The sequence below is a fragment of the Mobula hypostoma genome, chromosome 2 (genome assembly GCF_963921235.1).
Source record: "Mobula hypostoma chromosome 2, sMobHyp1.1, whole genome shotgun sequence".
Taxonomy (NCBI): Eukaryota; Metazoa; Chordata; class Chondrichthyes; order Myliobatiformes; family Myliobatidae; genus Mobula; species Mobula hypostoma.
Genome location: NC_086098.1, coordinates 16908053 through 16925316, shown reverse-complemented (window position 1 = coordinate 16925316; position 17264 = coordinate 16908053). Strand labels below are relative to the sequence as shown.

Here is a 17264-nt window from a genome sequence, read left to right as displayed (position 1 = left end):
GCAGAGTACAGTAGTAATTTTACATATTGCACTCTACTACTGCCAGAAGAAAAACAAATGTCATGGCATAAGTTAGTGATGATAAACCTGATTCTGATATGGGTCTGTATTGTGGACTGAGAGTGGAGAGGGGGCAGGGAGCAGGAAATCAGTTGTGAAAAGGGGAAGGGAGAGGGGAAGAAGTGGGAAGCACCAGAGAGACATTCTGTAATGATCAATAAATCAGTTGCCGGGAATCGACACTCACAAAATGCTGGAAGAACTCAGCAGGCCAGGCAGCATCTACGGAAAAGAGTATAGTTGATGTTTTGGGTTGAGACCCTTCAGCAGGAACCTTCACCAGTTCTGATGAAGGGTGTCGGCCCAGAATGTTGACTACACCACCAATACAGACAACACAATAGTAACCAACAATTTACAAGACAATAGGGAAAACAGCTATGAGCAATCAACAATTAGCTGAATGGTCACATTACAAATGTCAATAATCAAACTTAAATAAATGTGAATGCATGAACAGACTCAATAACTATCAACAGAACAAGGAGAACAGGAAAGCTATTTAGTGGATGTTGTGCAATGTTGTGCAGGGACAGTGAGGATATTACACCTGTGTGAGTTTTGTTGAGAAGATGCGTAGCTGCACATTTTACATAGAAAATTTACTAACAATATTGTTATTGTAGTAAGATTTATTATTGTTAGGTTATGTTATAAGTGAATGGATCTGGCAAGTAATAAACTGGCATTATCAAATTGAGTACACACACACACTTTTAAAAAAAGTGCTGTTTTGTATGGTCCTCCAAGATGGAAAAGGTAGAATCTGTAAGGACAATTAAAAAACATACAGTACATACTTTCTGGATGTATCGGTGCAATGGGTGTATACGATATAGGAATGTAAACATGTATCATACTAATTATTAACATTGTGATACACAATTTTCTTGTTAAAATAGCTAATTTGGAGAGATATCATAATAGATTACAACATAAAAAAAGATTTATTTATTTGGAGAGAGGGCCCTTCTGGTTCAACAGAGCTGCATCACCCAGTAACTCATGTTTTTAATCCTAGCCTAATCACAATTTACAATGACCAATTAACCCACTGTCCGGTAAGTCTTTGGACTGTGGGAGGAAACCAGAGCACCCAGGAGAAATCCACACGTTCATGGGGAAGAAGTACAAACTCCTTAGAGGGGACACCACTGGAATTGAACTCCGAACTCTGCTGCCCCAAGCTGTAATAGCGTCATGTTAACTGCTACGCCACCGTGGCACCCCCATGTAATGAAGGTTGGATGTCAACATACATGCACGTACATATAAACATTATGCAAATAGACACTATCGTGCACTTGCATGGTGTCCGAACAAAGAGCAAAGAATTAGGAATTCTAGTAGACACTAAATTCAAATAGACACTATCATGGTGTCCTTGCGAAGAGTAAAGAAGTAGAAGGGTATTGCTCAGACTTACATTGTGCCAGATACCATCATTAAATTTCTTTGTGCTCTTTATTTTCAGTTTGTCATGACCATTGCTGAACGTGTAAATAAAGTATCCGCGAGCGATGAAAAGCGCCATGAACTGGTCTTCATTCTCGCTCGCCACGTAGAATATGAGCCCGTGAGAAGAATGAGTTCTCACATTGACGGAGAAATGAGACCTGAAAGTGCAAATTCATTACAGCCATCAACAAAATAATCCACATGAATAGGCTGATGCTTCTAATAACTTTCTCTGAACAGAAGCCATTTCAATACAATTATTAAGGTCAACTATACATGCCATTCTACACTGGCATAGCTTCAGTGGAAGTTTATTGAAGTTCAGGCTACTCAGGACAATAGTATAAATTATTGAGTCATGGGCAAGTGGGGAAAATAGAGAAAGCACTTCTTTATTTTGTGAAACTTGTATTATTGATTTTCTTAGAGGTACAACAGGTGATTGATAAGTTCGTGGCCTAGGGTAGTAGGAGTCAATTTTAGAAAACCTAGCACATTTATTTTTCAACATAGCCCCCCCCACCCTACGTTTACACACTTAGTCCAGCTGTCGTGGAGCATGCAAATCTTGGACCTCCAGAAAGTGTCCACGGCAGGGGTGATTGATAAGTTCGTAGCATAAGGTAGAAGGAGATGAGTTATACAGCTCTCGTTACATGCACATGCAGTTCAACTCTTTGAGTGATTATGCAGAAAGTTTGAAGTTAATGACTCGGCAGTTAATAACTCATCAGGGGTGATTGATAAGTTCGTGGCCTAAGGTAGAAGGAGATGAGTTATCCCATCATGGAAGAAGCTCGGCAGCATCTACACTAGGACTTCTAGTCTCAAAAACAGGTACATCCCCAAGTCATCAGGCTGATCAACACCTCCACCACCACTACATCCACATCAGGCACTTCACTGGTTCCTGTCGGAGTCACCTTATGTTCAGATATTCCTACACCCAGTGTCACTTTATGTACATACAATCAGATCAAGTATATAAGCTAATCCAACCACTGGGGATATTTATCAGGTGTGTTGCATGCGCAGGACCTTAGCGTCATCAAAGATCCCATCCATCCATCCAGCACCCTCTTCGACTTTCACTAAGGAGACTCTGATGCATAAAACCAAGAACAGTCAGGTTGGAAAAAACAGCTTTTTTCCTCAGGACATTAGGCTTCTGAGCTCTCTGTCGCAGCACATTCACAGTGTCATCAGATCATTTATACTGCACCCTACAAGTAAAAATAGGGAGGGAGGAGAAGATGGCGGCGCGACACAGCGTGCACAGCAGTTCCAAATGATATCGATATGTGTTAAATAGGGGGCCGTGCACAATCCGGATTTGATGGAGACAGTCGTTAAGAAGCACAGAGGAACACCTGGAGTAACTTCTGAAATGCTTGCTTCGCTGCCTCTGTTATTGTGCGATCGAGAATCTCCAGAGGGTAAGGCCCCAAATCCTCGGCTTTGCTTATTGCCTATTGCCTGTTGCTGGGCCTGGGGTTAAAGCGCTCGGCAGAGATGGTGCTCGGTGCTCGGTTTCGGAGAGGTGGGTCGGAGGCTCGGAGTTTTTCGGACGGACTCGGAGTTGGACTGTGGTCAGATGCTTCCAGGATGCTGCATCGGCAAACTGGCGGCGCTGGAGGTTCACCGTCTGCGTGAGATGATGGGACTTTCGAGAGACTTTGAGACTTTTACCGTGCCCATGGTCTGTTCTTATCAAATTACAGTATTGTTTTGCACTGTTGTAACTATATGTTATAATTACATGGTTTTTGTTAGTTTTTAAGTCGGTTTGTCATGTGTTTCCATGATATCATTCTGGAAAAACATTGTATCGTTTCTTAATACAAGCATTACTAAATTACAATAGAAGGGGACTGTGTGTCCTCATAATCTAATCTAATCTAATAATCTAATCCAAAACAATATTTATTTTATGTAAACAACAGGAATTCTGCAGATGCTGGAAATTCAAGCAACACACATCAAAGTTGCTGGTGAATGCAGCAGGCCAGGCAGCATCTCTAGGAAGAGGTGCAGTCGACGTTTCAGGCCGAGACCCTTCGTCAGGACTAACTGAAGGAAGAGTGAGTAAGGGATTTGAAAGTTGGAGGGGGAGGGGGAGATCCAAAATGATAGGAGAAGACAGGAGGGGGAGGGATGGAGCCAAGAGCTGAACAGGTGATTGGCAAAAGGGATATGAGAGAATCATGGGACAGGAGGCCCAGGGAGAAAGACAAGGAGGGGAACCCAGAGGATGGGCAAGGGGTATATTCAGAGGGACAGAGGGAGAAAAAGGAGAGTGAGAGAAAGAATGTGTGTATAAAAATAAGTAACAGATGGGGTACGAGGGGGAGGTGGGGCATTAGCGGAAGTTAGAGAAGTTGATGTTCACGCCTTCAGGTTGGAGGCTACCCAGACGGAATATATGGTGTTGTTTCTCCAACCTGAGTGTGGCTTCATCTTTACAGTAGAAGAGGCCGTGGATAGACATGTCAGAATGGGAATGGGATGTGGAATTAAAATGTGTGGCCACTGGGAGATCAAACTGGGAAAGCCTTCAACTTTCACCCTGCCCTCAAGTTTACCTGTTCCATTTCCGACACCTCCCTCCCCTTTCTAGATCTTTCTGTCTCTGTCTCTGGAGACAGCTTATCCACTGATGTCTACTATAAGCCTACTGACTCTTACAGCTATCTGGACTATTCCTCTTCTCACCCTGTCTCTTGCAAAAACGCCATCCCCTTCTCGCAATTCCTCCGTCTCCGCCGCATCTGCTCTCAGGATGAGGCTTTTCATTCTAGGACGAGGGAGATGTCTTCCTTTTTTAAAGAAAGGGGCTTCCCTTCCTCCACTATCAACTCTGCTCTTAAACGCATCTCCCCCATTTCACATACATCTGCTCTCACTCCATCCTCCCGCCACCCCACTAGGAATAGGGTTCCCCTGGTCCTCACCTACCACCCCACCAGCCTTTGGGTCCAACATATTATTCTTCGTAACTGCCGCCACCTCCAACGGGATCCCACCACTAAGCACATCTTTCCCTCCCCCCCCCTGCATTCCGCAGGGATCTCTCCCTACACAACTCCCGTGTCCATTCGTCCCCCCCATCCCTCCCCACTGATCTCCCTCCTGGCACTTATCCGTGTAAGCGGAACAAGTGCTACACATGCCCTTACACTTCCTCCCTTACCACTATTCAGGGCCCCAAACAGTCCTTCCAGGTGAGGCAACACTTCACCTCTGAGTCGGCTGGGGTGATATACTGCGTCCGGTGCTCCCGATGTGGCCTTTTATATATTGGTGAGACCCGACGCAGACTGGGAGACCGCTTTGCTGAACACCTACGCTCTGTCCAGCAGAGAAAGCAGGATCTCCCAGTGGCCACACATTTTAATTCCACATCCCATTCCCATTCTGATATGTCTATCCACGGCCTCCTCTACTGTAAAGATGAAGCCACACTCAGGTTGGAGGAACAACACCTTATATTCCGTCTGGGTAGCCTCCAACCTGATAGCGTGACTTCTCAAACTTCCGTTAATGCCCCACCTCCCCCTCGTACCCCATCTGTTACTTATTTTTATACACACATTCTTTCTCTCACTCTCCTTTTTCTCCCTCTGTCCCTCTGAATATACCCCTTGCCCATCCTCTGGGTGCCCCCCCCCGTCTTTCTTCCCAGACCTCCTGTCCCATGATCCTCTCGTATCCCCTTTTGCCTATCACCTGTCCAGCTCTTGGCTCCATCCCTCCCCCTCCTGTCTTCTCCTATCATTTTGGATCTCCCCCTCCCCCTCCAACTTTCAAATCCCTTACTCACTCTTCCTTCAGTTAGTCCTGACGAAGGGTCTCGGCCTGAAACGTCGACTGTACCTCTTCCTAGAGATGCTGCCTGGCCTGCTGCGTTCACCAGCAACTTTGATGTGTGTTGCTTTATTTTATGTACTTTATTTTGTTCATCTATACGTAATTCATTTGTAGTTATAATTCTTACTTTCCTCATTTATTATGTATTATATGTGTGTAAGTGTGTACTACTGTATCTCACACTCTGGTCCGGAGAAACATTGTCTCATTTGACAGTATATATGTATATAGTTAAATGACAATAAACTTGACTTGATGATATGGCCACACTTAAAAATTATTTGTACATTGTGTTTTATGGGATTGCTGATAGATTTATATTTATTGTGATTTTATATGTTGCTTTGGATTTGGAATAACAATCATTTCATTCTCCTTTACACTCTTGTACTGAAGAATGATAATAAATAATCTTGAATCTTGAATTAGGAGTGAACAGAAAAATACTTCAGGCTGGTGTCATTTCTACTGCTTAGAATCAGCTAAATTTACCATAGATTTTCCATTCATTTAAGTGGGCCGTGTGCTGAAATCACCCCTAAGACCAGAGGCATGGCCATTCTCATAATACTGAAAGAATTCTATCCTAAAATGTTTGTTCCTCTGTAGAGCTGTTGTCACTGGCAAATGCACTCAGGAAAATAGTTTTGATATTCGACGTCATTCACTTACCTACTGTTGAAAAACGAAGGGATTCCGTGAACATCCTGCCTGCTATTGGGAATTCCCCCATACTGATAGGCACGGTGGATTGCTTTGAGGTTGTTTGTTTTACTGCAGTGTACATCTTCATTCAGATTATTTCCTCCTGTCTTTGCATCATGGGCTATCGGATATTTTACTGTTTCTTCTTTATTGGTCCCCAACTTTACCAAAAGAACAGAAATAACACAGTCAGAAAAGTGCAGATGTTTCAGCTTTCTCTCACAAAAATACTATGCTTAAGACTTAAGTCCATTTTGGAGCATCAAACATGCTGGAGGCCAATGTAAACACATAGTGCTCTGCCTCCAAAATTTATTCCATTGAAGTAAATAGAATGAATGACAGGGACAGGGAACTTCGTGATGTCACAACGTAATGTGCTTGGGGTGAGGTGTGGGCACGTGGCCAAGTGGTTAAGGCATTGGACTAGCGAACTTAAGGTCGTGAGTTCGAGCCCCAGCCAAGGAAACGTGTCGTGTCCTTGAGCAAGGCACTTAATCACACATTGCTCAGTGACGACACTGGTGCCAAGCTGTATGGGTCCTAATGCCCTTCCCTTGGACAACATCAGTGTCGTGGAGAGGGGAGACTTGCAGCATGGGCAACTGCTGGTCTTCCATTCAACCTTGCCCAGACCTGCACCTTGGAGAGTGAAGACTTTCCAGGCATAGATCCATGGTCTAGCAAGACTAACGGATGCCCTTAGAGATAGGGGTGGGGGTGGAGGGGTACCTATCATGGATGAAGCTAGTGAAAAAGCATGACTGAAGATGCTGGAAATCAGAAATAAAAATAACCAATGCTGGAAATGTTCCACAGATCAGACAGCATCGACTGAAAGAGAAATAGAGTTAGCAATTCAGTGCAAGGGCCTTCCTACATTCCTTCTCACCTGGCTTCCCCTATCACCTTCTAACTTGAACTTCTTCCCCTCCCCCCACCTTCTTATCCAGTCTTGATGCAGGGTCTTGGCCGAAACATCGACTCTTTATTCCTCTCCATAGATGCTGCCTGACCTGCTGAGTTCCTCCAGCATCTTATGTGCATTACTCTGGATTTCCAGCATCTGCAGAACCTCTTGTGTCTAAAACAAGAGCCTTTGCCAGAACACATTAATGGATTTTACGAATAATCCTACTTATAGCTGGCAGTTACGGGAGCCATTTTATGAAGCTCTCCTCTTGGCATGAAGACTTTTCTGGTGCAGATCAGGACTGACTCTACAGCCGACGTCTGTACGTGGTGAAACTTCCTCCCATGAGCCTCAAGTTGCAGAGTTATTCTTTAAGTATAAATGTTGGTAATATGTATCCTGGTACTATCTTGTCTTTTCAAGTCTGGGTCGTCCTAGTGAAATCAAAGCACTCAGTTTGTGATTTAAGCAGTTATCTACTATTTAGTTTGTGGTCGGGTGATCTCATAGCTTCACTGTGAAAACAAAGTCATGTAGTATGATCATCCGACGACTTGGAAATCTTGTTTGTCCAACACCTGGTTCATGAGATAATGTTTTCCTTAGTCCTTTCTCATTCACTGGGCTATGCTGCCTGTGGCCTCACCTAGCCTGTAGCTTCTGCACTCCCTCTGCACTCTTTAAGACCATAGTTCTTAGTCAAAGTCAAATGAAATTTATTATCAAACTACATATACTGTGTTTTATCATATACTACCTTGAGATTCATTTTCATGCAGTCATTTACAGGAACATAAATAAAATAGAGTTTATGAAAAACTATACATAAACAAAGACTGACAAATAATCAATGTGCAAAAGAGAAAAACAAGTGCAAATAAAATAAATAAATAGTTCTGAGAACCCGAGTTGTAGAATCCTCGAAAGTCTGTAGGTTGTGTAATCAGTTCAGATTTGTATGAGTGAAGTTATCTATGTTGGTTCAGGAGCCTGATGGGTGAAGGGTATTAACTCAAGTCAAGTCAAGTCACTTTTTATTGTCATTTTGACCATCATTGCTGGTACAGTACACAGTAAAAATGAGACAACGTTTTTCAGGACCATGGTGCTACGTGAAACAATACAAAAACTACACTGAACTACGTAAAACAACACAAAAACTACATTAGACTACAGACCTACCCAGGACTGCATAAAGTGCACAAAACAATGCAGGCATTACAATAAATAATAAACAAGACAATAGACACAGTAGAGGGTATAGTAGGTTGTGGTCAGTCCAGGCTCTGGGTATTGAGGAGTCTGATGACTTGGGGGATGAAACTGTTACATAGTCTGGTCATGAGAGCCTGAATATGTTGGTGCCTTTTTCCAGATGGCAGGAGGGAGAAGAGTTTGTATGAGGGGAGTGTGGGGTCCTTCATAATGCTGTTTGCTTTATGGATGCAACGTGTGGTGTAAATGTCTGTAACTGTTCCTGAACCTGGTGGTGTGGGACCTAAGGCTCCTGTGCCTCCTGCCTAGTGGTAGCAGTGAGAAGAGAGTATGGCCTGGATGGTGGGGGTTTTTAATAATGCATGCTGTTTTCCTGCGGCAGCGGTCCATGTAAGTCTGCTCAGTGGTGTAGAGGGATTTGCCTGTGATGGACTGACCAGTGTAGAAGGCTTTGCCTGTGATGGACTGACCAGTGTAGAGGGCTTTGCCTGTGATGGACTGACCAGTGTAGAAGGCTTTGCCTGTGATGGACTGACTGGTGTAGAGGGCTTTGCCTGTGATGGACTGACCAGTGTAGAGGGCTTTGCCTGTGATGGACTGACCAGTGTAGAGGGCTTTGCCTGTGATGGACTGACCGGTGTAGAGGGCTTTGCCTGTGATGGACTGACCAGCGTAGAGGGCTTTACCTGTGACGGACTGACCAGTGTAGAGGGCTTTGCCTGTGGTGGACTGACCGGTGTAGAAGGCTTTGCCTGTGATGGACTGACTGGTGTAGAGGGCTTTGCCTGTGATGGACTGACCAGTGGGGAGGGCTTTACCTGTGATGGACTGACCAGTGTAGAGGGCTTTGCTTGTGACATAGTGGGCTCTATCCACCACTCCCTTCCCACCTTACAAGCTCCATTTGCACTCAGTGCTGCCCCAGTTCTCATGCTCACTGGGCCCTGATTCCCATGCTCCATTTTCAATCTCTTCAACTCTTGTTTCCTGAACTTCATCTCCACTTTGCTGCTCTTCAGTTCCTGAGCTCTATTTAAATATGCCTGGTTTAGACAGTATTTATTATTTTATTTATTTAGAATTATAGTCTGGAAGGTTCCTTCAAGACCTGCGAGCCACATTGCCCCAGCTACCTGATTAACCCTAACCTAATTATGAGACAACTTGCAATGACCAATTAACTTACCCAGCATGTCTTTAGACTTTGGGAGGGAACTGGAGCACCCGGGGAAAACCCATGCATTCCATGGGAGTGATGTACAGAGACTCCTTACAGAACGGCTCCAGAACTGATCTCCGAACTCCGACACCCCGAGCAGTTACACTAACCACCACTCTACCATGGCACCTCTACAGCTGATTATAATCTGTGGATTGTAATTCACTGGTCTGCAAAATCCAGCAGTCCAGCACTGCCAATGTCCTAAACAAGTCCGGAGATTTGAGGATTTATTGTGTCAGCAGCCTGACCATTATAATAATTTTTCTCTTGCCACTCCTTAGTTCTGCCTGTTATTTATGTTGTTCCTCTCATTGGTGTTCTATTGTAATAGATCTCCTGTTCCCTTCATGTACAAATAACATTAAATCATTTCCGTTCCTCTGATTCTCCCAACTCTTTATCTGTTCACTTGTTTCAGAAACTTCAGAGGAGTATTTATGTTGACTTGATTAGTTTTGCTTGTCATTTTGAGGAGTTTACAAATCTCAGTCTGACGTTTAGATCATTAAATTCAGAGTTATTCTGTTATTTCAAACATTGACAAGTGACAATGTTCTAATATTCTTATTATTCAAGGAAGCAAGGCTATGAAAAGAATGAATGTGACCAGGCTGAAGAACCCCAGCATTGCTTCAGCACTGGCTGAAGATTTAGAAACCAAGTTTGCTGACCTGCACCTTGCAGACAGCACTGTGGACAACTGGGATCGCTTCAGGGATGCTGTCCATTCATCTGCACTGAAGATGCTCGGGCTCTCTACCCGCAAGCAGCAAGACTGGTTTGATGAGAATGATGAGGAGATTCAGGTTCTACTCGTTGAAAAGCATTGCCTTCATCGTGCCCATCAGAACGACCCATCATCAGCTGCCAAGAAAAACGCCTTTACCAGTGCTCGCAGGACAGTCCGGAATAAACTGCGTAAAATGCAAGATGCCTGGCTGAGCGCCAAGGTAGATGAAATACTGGGATACGCTGACAGAAACGACTTGAAACGATTCTATGAAGTCTTCAACACTCTCTACGGACCTCAGTCTCTCGGGAGTTCCCCCCTCCTGAGTATAGATGGTACAACTCTCATTACAGAGAAGGCTCAGATCCTACAAAGATGGGCTGAACACTCTGAAGCCGTCCTCAACCGACCGTCATCTATTAATGATGAGGCGATAGACAGGATTCCCCAGGTAGACATCAACAGCGCCATGGATGACACGCCGGTAGTAGCTGAAGTCACGGAAGCTGTCAGCCAGCTATCCAGTGGCAAAGCCCCAGGGGCAGATGCCATACCTGCAGAGATCTACAAAGCTGGTGGTCCTGTACTTATAGAGAAGCTCACCGAGTTGTTCCAGCCTTTTTGGAAGCAAGGATCCATTCCTCAGGAACTTAAAGATACATCCATCCTACACCTCTACAAGAGGAAGGGCAATCGACAAGTATGCGACAACCACTGAGGAATCTCGCTGCTCTCCATCGCAGGAAAAACCCTTGCAAGAGTCCTGCTAAATCGTCTGGTCAGTCGTCTGGTCGCTCATCTGGAGCTGGGCCTGCTGCCAGAGTCACAGTGTGGCTTTCGCAAAGGTCGTGGGACTGTTGACATGATTTTTGCCACACGCCAACTTCAGGAGAAGTGTCAGGAGCAGAATTGCGAACTCTACACAACTTCTGTTGACCTCACGAAAGCCTTTGACACTGTCTGCTGACAAGGCCTGTGGAGGATCATATCAAAGTTCGGCTGCCCTGCCAAATTCATTCAGATGGTACGCCAGTTCTATGATGGCATGATGACCAGAGTGCTGGACAGTGGAGAATCCTCTGAGGCGTTCCCAGTCACCAATGGTGTCAAACAGGACTGTGTGCTCACACCCACACTGTTCAGCATGATGTTTTCTGCCACGCTGAATGATGTCTTCCAGGACAGTGATGCTGGAATCAGACTCAAGTACAGAGTGGATGGGAAGCTCTTCAACATGAGGAGACTTCAAGCTATTAGCAAAGTGAAGGAGACTGTTCTGAGAGACTTCCTCTTTGCCGATGACTGCGCCCTGTATGCTGGCTCAGAGCCAGAGATGCAAGTTAATATGGACAAATTCTCCACGGCTTGTGACAACTCTGGACTCACCATCAACATCAAAAAGACCAAAGTCATGCACCAGCCTGCCCCTCATGCACCGTACACAGAACTGAAAATCACAATCACAGGACAGAAACTACAGGCAGTTGACTAATTTACTTACCTTGGCAGCACCCTCTCCCGAGCAGTGACTATTGATGCAGAATTTAACTGCAGAATAGCGAAGGCAAGTTCTGCTTTCGTTAGACTGCACTCCACTGTATGGGAATGTCAAGAAATCAGTCCAGCAACAAAACTGAAGGTCTACAGAGCCGTGGTACTCACTACCCTCCTGTATGCCTGTGAAACGTGGACTGTGTATCGAAGGCATGCAAGACAGCTCAACCATTTCCACATGACGTCTTCGCAGAATATTAAGCATCAGATTTCAAGACAAAGTACCAGACACTGAAGTTCTCTCTAGAGCAAGTCTACCATCAGTCCACACACTGCTGATGAGAGCACAGACCCGGTGGGCAGGTCATGTCATCCGCATGCCAGACGAGCACATACCCAAGCAGCTCCTTATGGGGAACTCTCTGCTAGAAGATGCTCACATGGAGGGCAGAAGAAACGTTACAAAGACACACTAAAGCCCACCCTGAAGTCGCTTGACACAGACACAACCTCCTGGGAAATGCTGGCACAAAACCGCCCTACCTGGTGCGGTCTCATCCACAAGGATTGTCAAGCTAACGAGGCAAGGCGCATTGCTGAATTACAACATGAGCGCGAGCTGTGCAAGTCCACAGCCACCAGTGCAACAACTGCAGTGCCTACACACGTCTGCCCAACACGTGCCAGGACATTCCGTGCCCGAATTGGCCTGACCAGTCATCTTCGGACACACCGCATCCAGTCTCAAAGTGACTAATGGTGTCGAGGTCTTCAACGACGACGACGGACGAACAACAGTTTATTATAAATATTGTCCAATTATAAATTGTGGACATCTAGATTTGTGGACATGAGGAAGCTGCAAGAAGCTAACAATAGATTTAAAGACTCAAAGTACATTTATTATCAAAGTACGTATGCAGTATACAACCCTGAGATTCGTTTTCCCACAGACAGCCATGAAACAAAGTAAAGCATAGAACTCATTTAAAGAAAAACATCAAACACTTATCACGCAAAAAAAGAACGAATTGGGCAAAAGGCTAAAAAGAAATGAGCGAGAAACACAGAATATAAAACAGCAAACGACAGAGTCATTGTAACAGTCTAGGAATGTTCAGTTTAGTGCTGTGTCGTTCATTGACTGCGGGCCGCTAAGCCAGTTTGCCCAAATAAAATTCCACAAAATGGCAATTAAAAAGGAGTAACTAGAAACCGGAAAATAGATGTACACTTTAACTTACAACTTTTTAAAATCCATAACTAAAAGCTGGCATGTGTGCAGCTGCCTAGACGTTACTGTATGAAATTCGAAGTTGTCGAAGTATTGACAATAATATCCATGCATAAATTGATTACCTTTCTATTGCGTCCTCTCTTGGCTTTTGTGAAGTTCTTTTCATGCTTAAGAGAAATTGCTGCTGGCAGAGTCTCAATAGGGCAGCCTTGTAGAGAGGCTTGTACTTTCTCAGTGTACGTCTGGAAATCTTCTACTTCAATATCTTTACCAAGTCTGTTACATTTATAGAAGAGAAAAAAAGCAGTTTCCAATACACTTTGAAATCACAAAAATGGCAAGACTTTGTTCAAAATATCACATATTGCTGTTGGACACACAGAGAAGTACAGCATAGAAAGAGGCCCTTTGGCCCATCTAGTCCATGCAAAGTAGTATGAAATGCTCGACTCCTTTTCAGAGTGCGATGTAGTCAGAAGAATCATGTTTTTCCCTTTTACATTAGGAAACGTCTTTTATGGTGTTTACACACATTGTAATAATTATTGTTAATTTCTATTTCATGCATGTTATGCAACTTGAAATCTCTTAGTTCATCAGCATTCAATCAGATTTATTTTGTACATATGGAATTTGCTGCCACAGGCAGCTGTGGAAGCCAAGTCATTGGGTATATTTGAGGCAGAGGTTGATAGATTCTTGATCAGTCAGGGTGTGAAAGGTTACGGGGAGGTGGACAGACTCGAAGGAGCAAATAGACTCATTCTGCTCCTATATCTTATGGTCTTAGTCCAACTCAATATAATCTGTCACCTTATAGAGGCATTACTTCAAAAGAATTTTCATTGTCAAGTTCCTTTTAACAATTAACAGACTTCAAATTTTATGCTGGAGATTCTTTGACGCAACAGATACTCACGACATTAAGCTTTTTTATCAGCTTCTGAGTCTAGAATCCAAACTTCACAGTACAATGAAGCTTGGGTGGTGATTAGCTTAAGAATTTATTGCAATATGTCAACAGGTCATTCTACTGAAAATATTAAATAATGACACCAGAGAAAAGATAGGCATCTTGAACAATGTAAACACAAGAGATGCTGGAAACCAAAGTAACACACACAAAATGCTGGAGGAACTCAGCAGCCCTGGCAGCATCGATGGAGAGGAATAAGCAGTTAATCTTTTGGGCTGAGACCACTTCATCAGGACTAGGAGAAGAGGTCAGAATAATAAAGTGAGGTGTGCAAAGTCTTTAGTGTCAGATTCTATCGTAAGAAACTGTTGTAAGAAATATTACGTTGTTATAGTAGGTGATTTTAACTTTCCACATATTGACTGGGACTCTCATACTGTAAGGGGACTAGACTGGATAGAGCTTCTCAAATGTGTTCAGGAAAGTTTCCTTTCTCAGTGCATAGAAGTCCCGATGAGAGAGCGTGCAACACTGGATCTGCTATTAGGGAATGGGACAGGGCAGGTGACAGAAGTTTGCATAGGGTAACACTTTACATCCAGTGACCACAATGCCACTAGTTTCAAAGTAAATATGCAAAAATATAGGACTGGTGTGTGGGTTGAGATTCTAAATTGGAGAAAGGCCAATTTTGATGATCTGGCAAGTGTTGATTGGGACAGGCTGTTTTCGGACACAGGTGTACTTTGTAAGTGGGAGTCCTTTAAGAGCAAAGTTTTGAGAGTACAAACCTGGTATGTGCTATCAGAATAAAAGGTAAAGGTAAAAAGGTTTGATCGGGGCACAACAGCGCAAGTGCACGGACATCAGCCAGGTAGAACAGCGAGAGGAGTTTAAAAGGAGACCGTTATTTCTTCAACGGTTTGATCGGGGAACGACTGTGCAAGCGCATGAATGTCAGCCAGGTAGAACAGTGCGACGAGTTTACAAGGAGACAGCTTTACAGAGCAGCTTTATAGATCTGTTAAAATTGTTTTAACAGATATTAAGATATGCAAGGCAACATCCTAAAAGAGTTGAAAGCAGCTGCTGTTCCCTCATTTGGAAAACTCCCTTGTTTTCTTTATATATAGCTGGGATGCCTAAGACTTTTGCACAGCATTGTATTTCTCAGAGTGGTGTGGAGGGTGAGTTCGTAAATCTCCCAGGTGCAAAGGATGTTGGGAGTGGGGAGAATGGGGCATCGCGGGTACAAAGGATGTTGGGAGTGGGGAGAATGGGGCATCGCGGGTACAAAGGATGTTGGGAGTGGGGAGAATGGGGCATCGCGGATACAAAGGATGTTGCGAGTGGGGAGAATGGGGCATCGCGGGTACAAAGGATGTTGGGAGTGGGGAGAATGGGGCATCGCGGGTGCAAAGGATGTTGGGAGTGGGGAGAATGGAGCATCGCGGGTACAAAGGATGTTGGGAGTGGGGAGAATGGGGCATCGCGGGTACAAAGGATGTTGGGAGTGGGGAGAATGGGGCATCGCGGGTACAAAGGATGTTGGGAGTGGGGAGAATGGAGCATCGCGGGTACGAAGGATGTTGGGAGTGGGGAGAATGGGGCATCGCGGGTACAAAGGATGTTGGGAGTGGGGAGAATGGGGCATCGTGGGTGCAAAGGATGTTGGGAGTGGGGAGAATGGAGCATCGCGGGTACGAAGGATGTTGGGAGTGGGGAGAATGGGGATCGCGGGTACAAAAGATGTTGGGAGTGGGGAGAATGGGGCATCGTGGGTGCAAAGGATGTTGGGAGTGGGGAGAATGGGGCATCGTGGGTGCAAAGGATGTTGGGAATGGTGAGGGTGGAATGCCGTGGGACGGGTATGGGACAGGTGGCAGAGAAGGAGTGTCAGTGACGGGGATTGGCTTGGGTGCAGGCACACCCAGCCGTTAGACACCAGGCATGATCATTTGATTCCAAATAATTGGTTTATTGATCATTGCAGAATGTCTCTCTGGTGCTTCCCGCTCCCTCCCCTCTCCTCCTTTTCCCAAACATGATTCCCCTCTCCCTGTCTCCTTCCCACTCTCAGTCCACAATAGAGACACATATCAGAATCAAGTTTATTACCACGCAGACACGAGGACATCTGCAGATGCTGGAAATTCAAGCAACACACACAAAATGCTGGTGGAATGCAGCAGGCCAGATGACATACATAGGAAGAAGCACAGTCCATGTTTCGGGCCGAGATCCTTCATCAGGCTGTGCTTCTTCCTATGGATGCTGTCTGGCCTGCTGCGTCCCACCAGCATTTTGTGTGCGTTGCTCAAGTTTATTACCGGTCAGTTATGTCATGAATTTTTTTTTTGCAGCATCAGTACAGTGCAATACATAAAATTACTACAGTACTGTGCAAAAGTCTTCAGCACCTATATATATGTGTGCTAAAACTTTTGCACAGTCAAAGGAACTAAAAAATCCGAAAGAAGATGTTAAAAAAAATCATGAAGATATTCTTCTGACTAGGACCAGGGATCAGTGTTAAAATATTGGAGCAATACGACAAAGGAATGGAGGAACACAGTTGTGATGGAGGGTCTCCACTTGACATGTTGACTATCCATTTCCCTCTATAGATGCTGCCTGACACACTGAGTTCCTCTCGCTCTTTTGTAGTGCTGTTCCAGATTTCCAGCATCTGAACTCTTGTATTAAAACACTATCTTGTTTATGAGATTTATTAATTTATTCTTCCAGATTTCCAGGATAAAAATAATATTGGCATGTGAAGAGAAGGACGTTAGAATGGCACTTGTAGTAGACTTGCACTCTCGCAGTGACCCTTATGTCATCCTGATCTCCGGGCAAATGCTGGGAATAGATTGCATGGAATATTAGTAAGAAAAGGAGAGTTCTCTTTCAGCCAACATTGACTTGAAAGGCCAAATAGTCTCTTTTTTGTGTGAGGGGATATATAGAAAGAAGCATCCTCATGTCATCCATTTTATTACACACACATGTACTGTAGATTAAGTTAAAAACATCCTTACCTACTCAGGTATGCGTTGTTGATGCAACCAGTGAGGTTTGCATGCAGTCTGTGTGGTGAACCTCCAAAGTAGAATATCCCTTTTGTTTGCCCTGTTTCTTTTGAGGAGCAATCTTCTGCCGCTGTGTCTTTATCATCTATAATTAACTGGCAACTAAAAGAAAGTGGAAAAAACATTATTATACCACAGCTTCTTCATATATCGCAATCAATAGATTCTGTAGATGCTGGAGACACAAAATGCTGGGGGAAACTCAGCTTTGTCAGGCAGCATCTATGGAGAGGAATAAACAGTTGCCATTTTGAGCTGAGACCCTTCATCAGGACAGGAAAGGAAGGGGGAAGATGGCAAAATAAGAAGGTGGGGAGACGGGAAGGAGTACAAGCTGATAGGTGAGGGGGATGGT

At 44.4% G+C, this 17264-nt stretch overlaps 1 protein-coding gene across 1 annotated transcript in view; it reads right to left on the bottom strand.

The window, feature by feature from the left end:
* The window catches only part of lama4 (laminin, alpha 4), a 203573-nt gene that overhangs the window by 22418 nt on the left and 163891 nt on the right, over positions 1-17264 (bottom strand). The window contains exons 31-34 of the mRNA XM_063033697.1: positions 16859-17011; positions 13024-13177; positions 6058-6251; positions 1487-1676 (exon numbers count right to left, since the gene is read on the bottom strand). Coding sequence (XP_062889767.1) covers positions 1487-1676; positions 6058-6251; positions 13024-13177; positions 16859-17011 — 691 coding nt within the window. The remainder of the gene's footprint in view (positions 1-1486; positions 1677-6057; positions 6252-13023; positions 13178-16858; positions 17012-17264) is intronic.